This window comes from Cylas formicarius, unplaced genomic scaffold, assembly GCF_029955315.1.
Source record: "Cylas formicarius isolate icCylForm1 unplaced genomic scaffold, icCylForm1.1 PGA_scaffold_9__14_contigs__length_23061073, whole genome shotgun sequence".
Classification (NCBI taxonomy): domain Eukaryota; kingdom Metazoa; phylum Arthropoda; class Insecta; order Coleoptera; family Brentidae; genus Cylas; species Cylas formicarius.
The window spans coordinates 17,039,139-17,054,916 of record NW_026844365.1 but is presented as its reverse complement, the minus strand read 5'-3'; the positions used below and the strand labels follow the sequence as shown (position 1 = coordinate 17,054,916).

The following is a 15,778-nucleotide window of genomic DNA, read 5'->3' as shown; positions in this document are numbered from 1 at the left end:
GTTTTTATTTTTCGCATACCTGTAGCGCCACCTATATGCGACAGACGACAAGACCTGAATTCCAAAAAGCTGCCAGCAGAGAATAGAATTACAAGAAAGTTACAAAATTTGTTCTGGTAATAATTACCAAAGACTTTCGAATGTTAAAAATACAGTCCAACATCATTATCTTCCTCTCCCTTTATGCCATGCACTGAGAACATATAATAATATTGTCAAGAATAATAGAATTATGGATTTAATACTTAGTTAGCCTTTTCAAGCAGTGTGATAAGTAACCTTGTTTCTTTAAATTAATAAATAACTGAAAGTTAACATTAATTCGTGGTGGTGTGTAATAACAATTAAGATCTTGAGAAAACTTGCTTTTACTATTGACATGAATATTAAAATAGCACTTTTTAAAGCTGTTATTCAGAGAAAGTATTTTTAGCAGTTCGTTTTTTGAAAATAGAGAGTTTGTGACATTGTTAGAAGTAGGGCGCTTTTATAGGGCTAATTTCGATAACAGTAGAGTTAATATCAGGAGTCGTTAATAAAGAATTGACGATAGTGCCACTTAATTCTGAAAATATTTCAAGTGTATTTACAGGTCTTTTTTTGCGACATGTCGAGAAGGAATCCAACAATAATTCCCCGAAATTAGGATTAATTTAGTTGATAAACGGATTAAAATTGCCCAATAGATAAGCTCAATTGTATATCTGATATCACAATCGTACTTCGATGTATTGTTTGCCGTTATTATACGCGAGCGCATTAAAAATATTTACATTTGCGTCTCCTCTGCTGTGATTGATTTGGACATTACCCGATCGGTGCGTGTGGGTAAGTACCTACGTCAGAGTGAATATCCCAGTCATTGAAAATAGGGTTTAACGCGAATACCAGTGTAATGCTGTAATATAGACAATCAAGAATCTGTATAAAATAGAATTCATTCATTATGCAAATTACACCAAGAGATAAAATTAACTTATTAAATTCGCTTGAGGACCTCCGTTTTATAAACATTAATAATAAAAACGTGGTTTTTAAAAAGGGGATGTAAATAAAATGTTACCGCCCCTATAACTTTTTATTTTTTCCTTTTACAAAAATAGTATATTATGCAACAAGTGCGGTAAATTGCATTTGACTCACGAGTTTTTAATAAATCAGTGAGTTAAAAAGTTTACCGAACGTGTTGCATACTATACTTTTTCTACGACCGTTAGTTTTTGAGTACATTTTTGTAAAACAACACGAATACATTCATTGACATGACCGTCACAATTCACAAACGTCAAAATTCAAAGCGAAAACATCCGATTGCTTCGAAATCCGTGCGGTTAAATTCCGGAAATGTCCGAAGTGGTTCGGAAACGAAACTGACGTGGTAAAGTGACATTTCCCGCACGCTAGGGTGTAGGGTTTGATGTGTAGATGTAATATTGCATTCTCATTTACATATGGAACATCACCAGTACACATACTTCCCTCCATCCATAAATTGTTTTATTAAATTATGACAATTGTGGCGTATTTTGATATTATTATTGTTCAAGACTAAATAAGATAACAATATTTGCAATTGGTTAAAAGTTCGAAATGTAGCTGTTTATAAAAAAATGATAAAAATGCATAAAGGCGAGCGAACCAGACTTCAATTGTTTGAACAGTAGGATTATTAAAGAATGTTGGAAGGCAATAGTTTTACCATTAAATGACATAAGAAATAGGTGTTTCCTCACTGGAATATATCCGTAGGATTTTAAAGTGTCCAAAGTTGTGCCAATCCCAATAGATTCCAAAGTTTTAGAAAAAATTATGAATTCTCAATTATCTTATTATTTTGAGTAAAATAATTTGATAAATCCAAACCAGTTTAGATTTAGAAAGGGGCGTTCCACTACCCAAGCACTACTACGTATAGTGCCTGGTATAGAGGGCTTTGAGGGGGGTGAGCATAGCACTTTAACGCTGTGTGACCTCTCCAAGGCCTTTCACTGTGTCAGTCATTGAATTTTAATGGAAAAACTGGAATTTTACGGTTTAGAACCCTTTGCGCTAAAGGTATTGGATTATCTTCTTATCTCCCAAATAGAAAGCAAGCAGTTTTTTACAATAAAATGTCAAGTTTACGATATGTAATGCACAGAGTTCCACAGGGATCCATTATGGGTCCATTATTGTTTTTAGTTTATATTAATGATGTCTTTGGTCATATGGACCCTGCGGCTGCGGTTAATTTTGCAGACGACTCTACATTTAAAACATCAAACGCGAATGTAGAAACTTTTAAAGAGGAAACAATTGGCGAAAGGACCTGCCAATATGTGGTTTACAGAGAATCGCCTAAAATTGAATGAGGATAAAACTCACTTGATGGTATTTTCAACAAATGTAAATATTTCGGAAGGAAGATCTGCGAAGGTGTTGGATGATAGGCTCTCTTGGAAGGACCATATTGCTTATTTAGTAAAGCGCTTCTCAAGTGTCAACTTTTTGTTACGACGATTGAAAAATTTAATCGGAAAGGATGGTCTCTATTCTCGAGCGGCTATGTTCTTTTTCATTCAATCTTGTCATATGGTGTTATACTGTGGGGAAACTCAATAGATTCCATAAAAATTTTTCGTATGGAAAAAAGAGCGATCAGAATTATATCCAACGCAGGATAAAAGTTCAGATTTTCACGAAATTATATATTTTGACATGACAATTGTTTCGACAACACCGTGTCTTTATCAAATGTTTGTTTCTGTCTTTGTCTTTATCAAATATTTAATAAAGACACGGTGTTGTCGAAACAATTGTCATGTGAAAATATATAATTTCGTGAAAATCTGAACTTTTAGTTCTTATTTATTTTGTTAAATGGATTTTCATCAAGTAAAAGCCACCTCAGTTCAATTATATTTAGGGTCTTTAGGGTCCGCTTTAAAAATGCACTCTAATCTCCTTTAGCAAGGCTAAAAGCTAAAATTGTTCAATGTGGCCCACTCTGTAAGATATTAAGATTTTAATCTATTGGAAATGGCATCAGAAATATTTTGCTATTAATAAATATGTAATATGTAATATGTAAGATATGGATTTATTAATTTTTTTGCAATTGATTTGTAACTACGTCAAATATTACTGATTGTGGTTGGAACGACTCTTATAAAGCATTTTTTGATGTCGTTTGCCCAGTTATGTTTCTTTACATTGTTTATCTAATACAATAAAATAACCAGTTTTAGTTGGTATTAATTATTTTTATTTAGTTTTGCATCCTATTTCATAATTTTTATGTGATATTGATATTTATGTTTAAAGTGAATTTTGACAAAAATTTTAAGGCTGCTTAGATTTTCGATAAATTTTAAACAAATTGATAGGCTCTATACACAGAAACAGACTGAGTTTAAGGTCTCTAATGATTTTTTGTAAAAATCATTATTATATCCATGAACATTAATTTTTTTTGGAGCGTTTGTAAAAACCAAAAAAAAAAGAGAACAGATTGTGTCTTTTAAAGACCTCCTGACATGATTCAATGTATTTCAAACCGAAAAAAAAAATGAAGGCACGGTCAGTATCAGCATTGTTATTGAATAATGGAGTTCTACAAGAGTAGTAGAATTTACTCAACGTTTTATTATAGTTAAAACAAAAAAAAACATTTGTTTAGTTTTTGGCAAGTATTTTCTATGTGACTACCCCCCCATTTAGCTTTGGTTATAAACACATTTTCCTGGTAACCGTGGTAAGGCGGTTGATGATTACTTTGTTACAAAATCGTCATTCTGCACGCTGCTTCAGCATTACTTGGGCTTTATCAATGAACTGTTTTTCGTTGTAATTAGACGTTATCGCAGTTGTCGTCCGCATACATGGTGACCAACCCTTCAGTAATGTATTCCGGTGGTCAATGTTGATTTTCTTAAACTCAAATTTGAAGACATGCAACAAATAATCAATGTGTGTTACGTTATTCGATTGTATTTTAGTTTCAGATAAAAATTTAATTAAAAATTCCGGTGTGATATCTGCGGATCAATTATCCGATCCTGATTTAATTTTTTGTTCTTTAAAATTGGATAAAAATAAAAACACTTCTACATTTAAGCTAATCAGGGATTTCAGTAATGTGAATGAAGAACATTTTTTGCTTGAACACCATTTGATTACGTTTACAACATTTCTGATTCAAATGCGAAACTAGACTTCTTTACCATACAAATTTTATCCTTGTTTGATAAACATGTACCCTTAAAAACCATGACAGTGAGCAAACAGTACAGTCCGGCTTACTGACAATATTCAATATCTGATAACCTTGAGAGATAAGGCTAAGTCAGAGTGGAAGAGGTTTAGAAGAGAAGCAGAGCCGGACTATTATAAAATATAGGGTTTTTTTTCGATTTATAGAACTTTAAGTTGCAATAAAACAACGATGGATTATTCGATTGACATGAATTTTATTTATCCGAAAGATAATGTTGTGGCATTACACCGCCACGGCTGACGCGGATGTACTCCAATCTGGACGTCCGATTTTCGATGACTTTTTCCAACATTTGTGGCCGTATATCGGCAATAACACGGCGAATGTTGACTTCCAAATGGTCAAGCGTTTGTGGCTTATCCGCATAGACCAATGACTTTACATAGCCTCACAGAAAGTAGTCTAGGTCCAAAACGTGAAATTAGGCGGTCACCAAACGTGTCTTTCAATAAATCGATTGTGGCACTAGCTGTGTGACATGTTGCGCCGTCTTGTTGAAACCACGTCTCCTGGACATCACGGTTATTCAATTCAGGAATGAAAGAGTTAGTAATCATAGCTCTATACCGATCACCATTGACTGTAACGTTCTGGCCATCATCGTTTTTGAAGAAGTACGGACCAATGATTCCACTAACCCATAAAGCGCACCAAACAGTTAGTTTTTCTGGATGTAACGGTGTTTCGACATACACTTGAGGAATAGCTTCGCCCCAAATGCGGCAGTTTTGTTAGTTGACGTAGCCATTCAACCAGAAGTGCGCTTCATCGCTAAACAACGTAGTGCGCGATACGTATTCCGCACAGAACCATTATTTTCGAAATAAAATTGCACTATTTGCAAGCGTTGTTCAGGCGTGAGTCTATTCATGATGAATTGCCAAACCAAACTGAGAATAAATCACTTGACGGCTGTTAAATCGGTCGCCATCTTGAACAGTAATGCCAACTTAAAGTTTTATACATCGAAAAAAAAACACTATTTACTACGCATTTATGCAACTGTAGCCTGTACACATGAAAAAAATGTATATTTCGAGCAAAAGATGCGACCTGGAGGAATTAAGCAAATTTGGGCAACTCTGAAGTCACTGAATATAGGAAAAAGGGAAACTGCGATACCGTTACATTTGTCTGATGTTAATTCACTAAATGAATTTTTTATCACCAGCATAACAACGTTACCTATTAGTGAAAAAACTATAGAAGCATACGCCAATTAAATTCCTAACAGGTCTTTTGAATTTCATGCAATGCATGAAGCATGCAATTGTTCGCGCTCTGCCAAAATGCAGTAGTCCTCGTTAATATAAAGATCTTCGTCCGAATAGTATGATGGGTATCCTATCAAAAAAAATTTTTTAAGACAAGGATATTTTACCATCAAATCAAACATTAAGAACTTTAGTTGTGAAACGGCACTTTTAAACTTGGCTATTGATATATGCGAAGCAGGAGATCGAATACAACATATAACGGTTGTAGTATTAGACTTTACAAGAACTTTTGATACGATCAACCAACGTCTTCTAATAGCAATCTTGTTCAGAGCTTTTGTCAGGAAGAACCCAACGAGTCAAATATAATAATCATCTTTCGCATGCTATATCCGAAGTAGCCCAAGGATCAATTTTAGGAACTCTCCTTTATATTTGTTACACATATAAAATGAACTCAGTTATTAGATATTGCAAACCAAGATATTATGCAGATGATACTGAGTAGCATATATCTTTTTCACCAGGGAACTATTTATTGGCCATGGATATGATAAGCGAAGACATGTCTAGTATGAGTAATTAGTCAAATAACCACGGTCTTAAGATAACTGCCAAAAAAAAACATCCTTGGTACAAAGAAAAGGAAAAAAAAACTCCACGAAAAAAAAGTTGATCCTGTCCCACAAGCTAGAAACCTTGGATGGACATTTGACAGCTCTTTGAGATTTAAACCACACAGACACAATTCCGTAAAAAAAGCAAATATATCAGGTATTATATTAGAATTAAAATTTAACTAAAGAGGAGTTATTTATGGACCCTGCTTAGATTCTTCAGACATACGGAGAATACAGGTAGTGCAAAATTCATGTCTAAGACCCATTTGTGATAGACAACATATTTCTCATAAATTTTGTGATAGTAAAATCAAGTGGTGGAACATGCAGCGTGTATGTTTCATAAAATCGTATTAAACAAGAAGTCAACCGATCTGTACAACAAGATTTTGCCTAGATAATTTTTTAAAAGGGCATTGTCGTTTCAAATCAGTAAAGTGTACAGTAACTATTCTGTTTCACTCAAGCAAAAAACTTTGTTATAAAAGACTCTCTCTTATCATCATCATCATATCAGAACATTATTAAAAAAACAGAAAAGAACAGAACAGTTAAAAAAAAACAATATAGAATGTAGTATTAAAAATGAAATTTGAGTAGTTCAAAAATCAATAAAAGTCTATAATTGAAACCTACTCGTTTCATTCATAATTATTTTATTGTTCTATTTATATGGTATATTAGTTAGGGTAATAAATAGTTTATATGTTTTACTAGAAAAATAGATCTGATCTTCGCTGTTTATCTGGCACTCCGTTTCTTAGTCGAGCTGGAACTTTTTTTCTCTTGTATTTTTGAATTGTGCTTAAAATAAAGACCTATTTATTTATTATTTATAAATAAAAGAGAATAAAAGCTGCTCCACGATACTTCCGTAGACTATACCCACTGAGGGTTCCGAGGAACCAGAAATGGTATCGTTTACTTTAAGAGTCTTTCTGAAAGAAAGAAAAGATATGTTCCAATTATTCATTTGGCTACTGGCGGCTAAATAGGGAACTTTATCACAAACGACTTTTTAAAAGTTATTACGAAAACCATGTTGGTGTTGTGAAGGAATATTAAATTTTGTTTAAAAAATAAAACACCACTCAATCGTAAACCACTCAATTTTTCAATCACTCAGTTGTCAATCTCTCTTTTCCTTAACGGTGGCCAAGATCTACTGAAAACGGCAGCACTTTCCGCATGTTTGGGGGGTGTATAATTGGGTAGTCTAGGTTATTCACCAAAATATATTCTTTACCCTTGATAAATAAATATATATAATAAATACGTAGAAAAATGTAAGACAATATATAAATTCTCCTCTTCCGCACGTGTTGCTTCCTTTCCAGAATTCTTCCGCAGCTCTTAATTGCCCTGAGAATATACTTCCTTCTTTTGGCGTTCCCCTTAAATGCTTAAGTCCAGTACTCCCTGATTGGCTTTAAAGGGTTGGCCTGCCGTTGATATCTTAGGCATTATATTTGACGGTATCTCCAGACGTACTCAGCAAATTAATTTTCGCTTCCACCAGACATAAATAAATAATAATCGTTTAAAAAACATTGGTTTAAGTTTTAACACGTTTTGAGTTTACTTAGGTGGTATGGTCTGTTCATAGATACAAGAAAGTGACCAATTGCTTTTGAATGGGATTATTCAAGGGTTGTCATTACCATACAATTCAACAAGATTATTACCTAAAGTTTCGGAATTTAAATTCAGGTAAAATTGTCGTCCGTAATAGAAAATAATTTTATACCTACCTGTGTTTAATATTTTTTGGTTTGGTATACTACTTAGTATAAGTTTATTAGTAATCATTCTTATTTCGTGTGTAATACAGCGTGTGTTGAATCGTGTGCGAATTATGCAAAATAAGTGTGGGTATAGTGTATCTCAGGAGATGCTCCCGCCCAAATGTAGAAAACACTATTCTATTGAGACTAAGGAAGTTATAAATAGTGTTTATTTGACTCTCATTGAACGTGGTGCCATCTTTAGAAGAAACGGCCACATTGACGAAAATTCCAACATCAACTGTATGGAAAATTGTGAATAATCCCATTTCATCGAATGATGCTGACATTTTCTCGAGTGTAGATGAAAGTGCTCAATATATAATACGGCGTAAAATTTACCAGTTATACGAGGAACAAAGCGTGCCTACATTGGATATCTTAATTAGGAGGCTTGAAAAAGATGAAACCGGTGTTAAATGCGGCAGAACTACCTTATGGAAGTGTATTCAACACAATGGCCAATTATTTACTTGGATGAAACTTGGTTCCACACTTATGATACCCCGGAAAGGGGTTGGGTTGACCCAACTGATAAGTGTAAAACAAACGCGTCATCAAAAAGAGGTAAAAGAATAACTATTTTGCATGCTGGCTCTAAAGATGGTTGGATTCCAAATGGACTTTCTCTGTCTGCGAAAAATATTAAAGATTGTTCTCTGGATTACCATGAAGACACCACCGCTGATTTATTTGAAAGTTGGTCAAATTCTGTTAAACGTATAATAGAAAAAGCAGGACAATCGTATATCCATATTGCAAATAATATAGAACAAATAATAATTAGAACAGGCGATGATAGCGATAGTGATAATGATATATTATGTGAATAATTTTAAGTAATGTAAGTAGGTAATAAAAATAATTTGTAATTTTATTTTAGATTTAAACTTAAATACATACATAAATAAATTAATATTGTTTAATATCTTTCCTAACAAAGCCCCAAATAATTAAATTCTAAGCAAAGTACGGACCTGTTCGGCCATATTTCATTCTTACAGCTTGCCCGGGTCTTTCCCTAATTCGTGTCTATTAGTCACTTTCTTATATCTATGAACAGACTTTACCATTCGGCTCGTATTACTTATTACTGAACCATATGGTTTATATTTCAGGATTCCCACCTTTAAAATGAACTTCGCGTCTAACGAGAAGAAACTGTCGGGCAGCCTGATGAGCGACGACGACGATTCCTTTTGGGAAATTTTTACGAAAACCGTAAACGCGTACGACGAAAAGAAATGGACGATACCATATCTAAGGGTGAGCCGATGACGTGGAAGAATTTGCCGCGTTCGAGTACCAATCGAAAATGACAAAAGTGATCGGTCCGACAGAATTCTTTTCCCCGATAAAAATTGATAACCAATTTCTTATCGGTTGTCTTTGTGCGAAACGTTATCAGTAGTTTAGTTTATCTGACGGTCCGTACCGTTATTAATAAATAAACACTCCAGAAATAATAGGCGAATGATATGGTTAAGCAGCGCAAAATTTTTCGGGAGTTTTCCTCAAAATACCATGACCGTGAATATGCCGTTGGTTTTGCGGTAACTCATCGATAATTGCGTTTTCCGTTTCAGAAGCAGTTCGAGACGCTCGAGTTGCACAGACTGTTCGAGAGGTACACCGAGAAAATACAATTCGGATACTTCGCGTTGTTTTTGATTTTGATTTTCCTGTTGTTTTCGACGCACGTGGCCGTCCTCGTGTTCGAGAATTTGCACCACAAGGTAAGCGGTCCTGTCGCTTTATTTGAAATTTATTGCTATTTATCGGTGATCTGTCAAGTATGAGTGTAGTGATTGACATGCTGCGCATCTCACAATACGCACTCAAAATATATGGGTTTATTAAATTGTATGTTCCTAGAAGCACGTTCATTCTTACATAGCACCTAAAAGCGTAATAAAAAGTAGTAATTGTAAAAAAAAATCAAATAATCAAATTGCAAGAACTGGAATTGGATTGGAAAAAACGATCTTTCACTCTGGGAAATCTTCAACATAAAACCTTTTTAAAGTTTGAAAGTGTGAAACAACGGAATCTGTATTTGTCTTTACTGGACTACAGTGATTACCAAAAATATTGAAAAAAACATATAACTACATAAAAAGATATGAAAAAACGATCTGGCTCCAAAACGAATTTTGTTTACACTTCCGTGACCTCGCTCTTTTGTTGCTTTTGGAGATACGATACGATTTTCTCTTTCCTCTTAAGGGTTGTTGCCTTATAGTTCCTGCAAAGAAGAAAAATTTTTTTTCGTCAATAAATGAGTAAACTTAACGTCATTCACCATGACACCTATTGAGATCGCTCTTTCATTGTACCTTCTGTCCACGGATTACTATAGACGAAATAAAATTCGGATGCTGAACTACTTTTTCATATTTTGCACTTAGATCGTTATTTCCGTGTGCTCTTTAAATACATATGGAAGATTCAGAAACTCTGCTTAATTACATTTCAAAGGGAGAAACAAATACATGGGTCAATGTGCGTTCAATTTATCTCGATAACATTTTAATTGGCTGTAACTTTATTGTTTTTAGAGCTATCCAGGTAAACAAAAAAACAAAATGTAGAGTTAGTAGCCTACATCATATTTTTTAGAATGGAACAGCCTGTATATTATACATGTGTTTAATAGAATATTTAAAGTTTTTCTCGAATTTAGCAACCGTGAAAGGAGTAATATGCTTCAAGTATACTTTCTGAATAATAAAAGTGAGCGCCGAACTCATTCAAAACAGATATTTGCACGGCGGGCAAAGAAATTGCAGAAAACGGTAATGTATGAAATGCTAAAAAGGTATTCCGGAATCATAATGTTTCAAAAGACTAAAATAAGGCACATATATTAAGATTCTATGAAGCACATCCAGTGTCGTCCATTATATGAAGAGACAGGTATTTCTCGGGGATCAATCCACTCAATTTTGAAAGAACATAAATAAAATGCATTTAAATTTCGTAAAACTCAAAAACTAAATGCAGAATAATGTCAAAGGAGGATGCAGTTTTGTTTGGATTTTTTAATTAGACATAATGAGAATAATAATTTTTTCAAAAACATTTCATGGACTGGTGAAACTTCGTTCACTACAAGAAAGGACTGTAATAAACAAAATACACGAGATTGGTCTTTAAATAATCCTAGACAAATACACGAAATAAAAACCCAGGGGTGCCATCAATTAATGTATGTTGTGGTATCATAGATGGGCAACTTTCAGAGCAGCAAATAGAACAATTTTTAGAAGATTTACCCCTATTTATATCAGCGTTGATTATATGGCAGCAAGACGGTGTCCTCCTTATAATGTAATGCAAGTTAAAAATTTTCTTAACATGGAATATCCCAGTGGATGGATAGAGAACGGCGGAACTATGGATTGGCCAGCCAACAGCCCCCACTAAAAAATCACGTGCACAGGACTCTTTGCAATAATGTCTTAAGACTTCGGCAAATCCGAAAACTAAATGCAGGACATCATACAATTAGTCTTAGTGTTTTTGTTCTACTTTAATTTGTAAATAATTATTGCTGTTGCAGTCAGTCCACTCTGTGAAATTATATAAAAATTTCCTATTTTTACCGATTTGTCAACGAGTGTGTCACATCATTGTATTCGGAATAAGATATTCTATTAAACACTTATAGAATATACAATCCTTCAAATCTTAAATCACCTTTGCAAGTATCAAGTATAAATCAAAACCGTATGCTGAGACTGTGTTTCGATCGCCAGCTAACAATGATAAATGTCTCATGTGTATTCTTTGTAGGAAATAGGAATAAGATATTCTATTAAACACGTACATATTATACAAGGTGTTAAATTTAAAAAATATGATGTAGGCTTATATGTCAGAAAATTGATAGTGTTTTGTTTTGTACGTTACTTGGGAAAAACTTGGCTACTAACCCTACATTTCGTTTTTTTGTTTACCTTGATCAATGCCAAAATGTAATAGTAATAGAAAAGTATTGTTTACAAAATTAATAAAAAAATGTATTCCAGAGTGTGTTCAATGTTATTTTATTTTGTATCTCTTTCTGTTGGAGGAACTTTTTAGCCATATTGTAAGTTTTCACATAAGTGAATACAATTTTATTTTATATACGGCTATAGCCTAAAAAAAATTTATGAATGAATATGTCCTATACCTAAATCGTTAACTTTTCAAAATTTTAGGTTACGATTGCTTTGTAAATAAATGTTGTAGTGAATAGTGAATAATTTAACCACAATTTAAAAAAAAAAATTGACAGTCAAACTTGCTACGCAAACAGATTGTTTTTCTATATTCTTCACGCATCTTAATTGAGAATCTAAGTTTTGCATTTTTATTTTTGTACAAATAAGAAAAAATCTTACTTTTTACAAAACTTCTGAATTCCTCGTGTGTCGGATTTTGTTGAGTGAAAACCAGATTTACCACTTGTCCAAAAATCTCTCAACATATTCGATTCGTCAAAGACAAAATTCCATTTGAGCTGCCAGCAGTTTACAGCATCAGGAGTTATCGAACACAATCACGAAACCGGACATAAAATGTTATTCGATAAAATTAAACTTCTTGCATGTAATCAATTCTTCTACCAACGAGAGTCTATAGAAACCTATAAGCAACCTAACAATTTTAACCGCTACCTCGATCTTTACCTGCCACCAATATGGGAATCAGTCATCCGAGACGGTGTTTATGCCCCTCCTTTAGCTCCGCCCCCCTCAAACAATATATAAGCAAGTACAGAGCAAGTTTCAATTTAGCTCTGAAGAAGCCAAACGTGAGCAAGGTTGACTCAACAAAAACCGACGCAGGAGGAATCCAGAAGTTTTGTAAAAAGTATTACAGTAGCCTGTGGAAGTTTCTTAATATTATAATTATAGAATCTATAATTATATAATTTTTCACAGAATCTGCGACCTATAGTCTATAGCTAAGAAGATTCTAAATTCAAATTGATACTTTTCAGGACAAACTGCTGGCTCTGGCGCCTGACTTGGCTCTCTACGCCATGTTAGTGATATTCTCGGTGACGGCTCTGATTCTCATCGAGACGGTCCACAAGAGGAACAAAAAGTGGCAGTATTTTTGCGTCGTTGCCTTTGCCATGATAATTTTCACTAACTTTTTTGTTCCGATTTACCATCATTTGAATAAAACTGACAACGTTACCCGATACGCACCAGCGTACACGAATCTACTGGTTATCTCGTGCTATGTCTTCTTCAGCATACAGACAAACTGGCGGGCCACTGTTTTGGGAGCGCTAGTTTCAGTGTGTCACGTTCTGGTACTGATATTTGTGACCTACGATGGACGAGCCATTTTGATTAGACGAGTAAGTAATACGAAACCTACAGTATTTAATTTTCTTAAGAAAAAACAATCATATTCCGTAAAAAAAGGTTCTGTGATTTATGGGATCAATCGTATATAGTTTATTGAAAATGGAAGTTGAACTGAAATGAATTTTTAGAAATATGGCGGGGCAGATTGGCTGATAAGTAAAGTTAATGGTTCCCATGAAATTTTGTAATATTATATAACGCATATTAAGGCGGCCTGTTAAAACTTAGCAAGTCATTTTGTTTTTATGATATTCAAAATAAACTAATATAAATATTAAATTAGGAAGTTGGATAATTGTGTTTATATCATTTGAACTGAAACTTTGAAACTTATTTATTGTTTATAATTTTTTACATTTCTACATTTATCAGGGTTAGCTGGCGATCGAAACACAGTCTCAGCATACGGTTTTGATTTATACTTGACACCTTCATAAGCAAGGTGATTTAAGATTTGAAGGTTTGTATAGTCTATATGTGTTTAATAGAATATCTTATTCCGAATACAATTATATTTTATATTTTAGTCCACTCGTTTTTGACAAATCGGCAAAAATAGGAAATTTTTATACAATTTCAAAGAGTGCCGTAACTGACTGCAACAATAATAAGTATTTACGAATTAAAGTAGAACAAAAACACTAAAAATGGCAAGGCACACTAAAGTAAAAAATTCTTTAACTATTCTAAATATTGCTGTAGGTGACCACTATTTTCCTGGACACATTTCTTATACACCGTAACTGTATGATGTCTTAACGGGTTGATTGCCTCTGAAATCCTTTCCCGAAGTTGCACGACGTTGTTATAAGGAGTTCTGTGCACGTGATTTTTTATGTTTCCCCAAAACAAAAAAATCCATTAAAGTTAAGTCGGGGCTGTTGGCTGACCATTAATAGTTCCGCCCTATCCAACCCCTGGGATATTGGATTTTTAATTTACACCACACTGTGAGGAGGGGCACCGTCTTTAGGGATAAATCTTCTATATATTGTTTTATTTGGTGCCTCAACTGTCTACTGTGATAACTTACATTTAAAGTTATTTCTCAACTTATGTTGATCCGAGAAGGTTCATGTTTTTATAGAAAATGCACATCAACGTCTTCAGCCCCCCATTTTCGGTTAATATTTTTGATTTGCTAAGAGTTGCAAATTATGATCTTCAGTTAACTCATTTTCAGTTATGCCCATTTATGACACCATACCATACATTAACTGATTGGTACTCCTGGGTTTTTATTTCTTGTATTTCTCTAGTATTATTTAAAGACTAATAACACGTATTATGTCTATTACAACCCTTTCTTGTAGTGAAATGAACTTTCGTCAGTCCATAAAATATTTTCCAAAAAATTATTATTCTCATTATGTCTATTTAAAAAAATCCGAACAAAATTGCATCCTCGTTTGACAATTTTCTGCACTTAGTTTTTGAGTTTTACGAAATTTAAATGCATTATATTGATATTCTTTCAAAATTTAGTGGATTGATTCCCGAGACATACCTGTCCCTCCATGTACTCTAGTAATAGTGTAACACTTTAGAATTGTTATTTTACTGGAATACGATCCGGTAGTTCCGCGTCTACATTTTAAATTCTAAGCGCTCTTTTTTCCTGCCTCAGCGGCAAACACCTGATTTGCTCTAACGTCTACGACAGCGCTACTAGGCTAAGAAAGTCGTAATTTAATTCGCTTTATTTAGTTGTTATTATTAATGTTTCAAATACACACTTCCTAATAAATGGTCTCCTTAAAACTATACCCTTTTATCAATAAAGAATTAAGTCAACCCGACAGCGGAATAAATATGTACATATTCTCTTTGAATAAATAATTCATTCGAGAAATAGATTCGTATCGCTAGTACCATTGGGCGTATGACCTTATGCACCAAGTTCCGTGATTTCTCTCCGTTCCGGCATCTCTCTCGAATATCTGAGGAAGTACTCTATTTATCTTTCTCACTCCTGGCTCCGAGCGACATGCGTGGTATGATATCGTTTTCCTGTTTCGGTAGAAGAACAGTGTGGTAACTAGCCAAAAAGCGATTAACCTACCGGCTTTTTCTTCAGCCATCGCTTTGCGGATATAGGGTTAAATTCACTTAGATGTGTGGTCAGCGACTTGGAGATTCCGTTGCTGTTCGTATTTTTGGTTTGTTTGGAGAACTGCCCGCACTTACTCTGTAAAAGGATGTGACTGCTACCTGTTGCCTACCTAGCGTTCACCCTCACGAACATCCACCGGGGATCCTTGGAACACCCGTACTCTCCTTGGAACTCCCGTACTCTCGTTGAAGCACCCGCACTCTCCTTGGAGCCCTGTATTGTCCTTGGAGCACTGTACTCGCCTTAGAGCACCCGTACCCCCTTTAGGAGGGCTCGCGTTTTGGAGGCTTCCTTAATGACGTATTCTGGGAGGATATAAACTTCGATGTTCCTGTGTTCTCTGGATATTGGAGCACTTAATAGATCAACGCGAAGCCAGACACCCCCTGTAGGCTGCACTGTTCGGGAATAAACGAGGTG

General features: G+C 34.4%; 1 protein-coding gene across 3 annotated transcripts in view; it reads left to right on the top strand.

The window, feature by feature from the left end:
- LOC132707161 (adenylate cyclase type 2-like) overlaps nt 1–15,778 on the top strand; it is a 59,092-nt gene that overhangs the window by 3,459 nt on the left and 39,855 nt on the right. Inside the window, exons 2-4 of one of the 3 annotated variants that reach the window (XM_060678883.1) lie at nt 8,995–9,142; nt 9,463–9,612; nt 12,867–13,235. In XM_060678883.1, the coding sequence (XP_060534866.1) occupies nt 9,011–9,142; nt 9,463–9,612; nt 12,867–13,235 (651 nt within the window). In that variant the 5' untranslated portion in view covers nt 8,995–9,010. Of the gene's footprint in view, nt 1–8,994; nt 9,143–9,351; nt 9,407–9,462; nt 9,613–12,866; nt 13,236–15,778 lie in introns of those variants that run through there. The other 2 variants (XM_060678884.1, XM_060678885.1) reach the window with 2 other exon arrangements.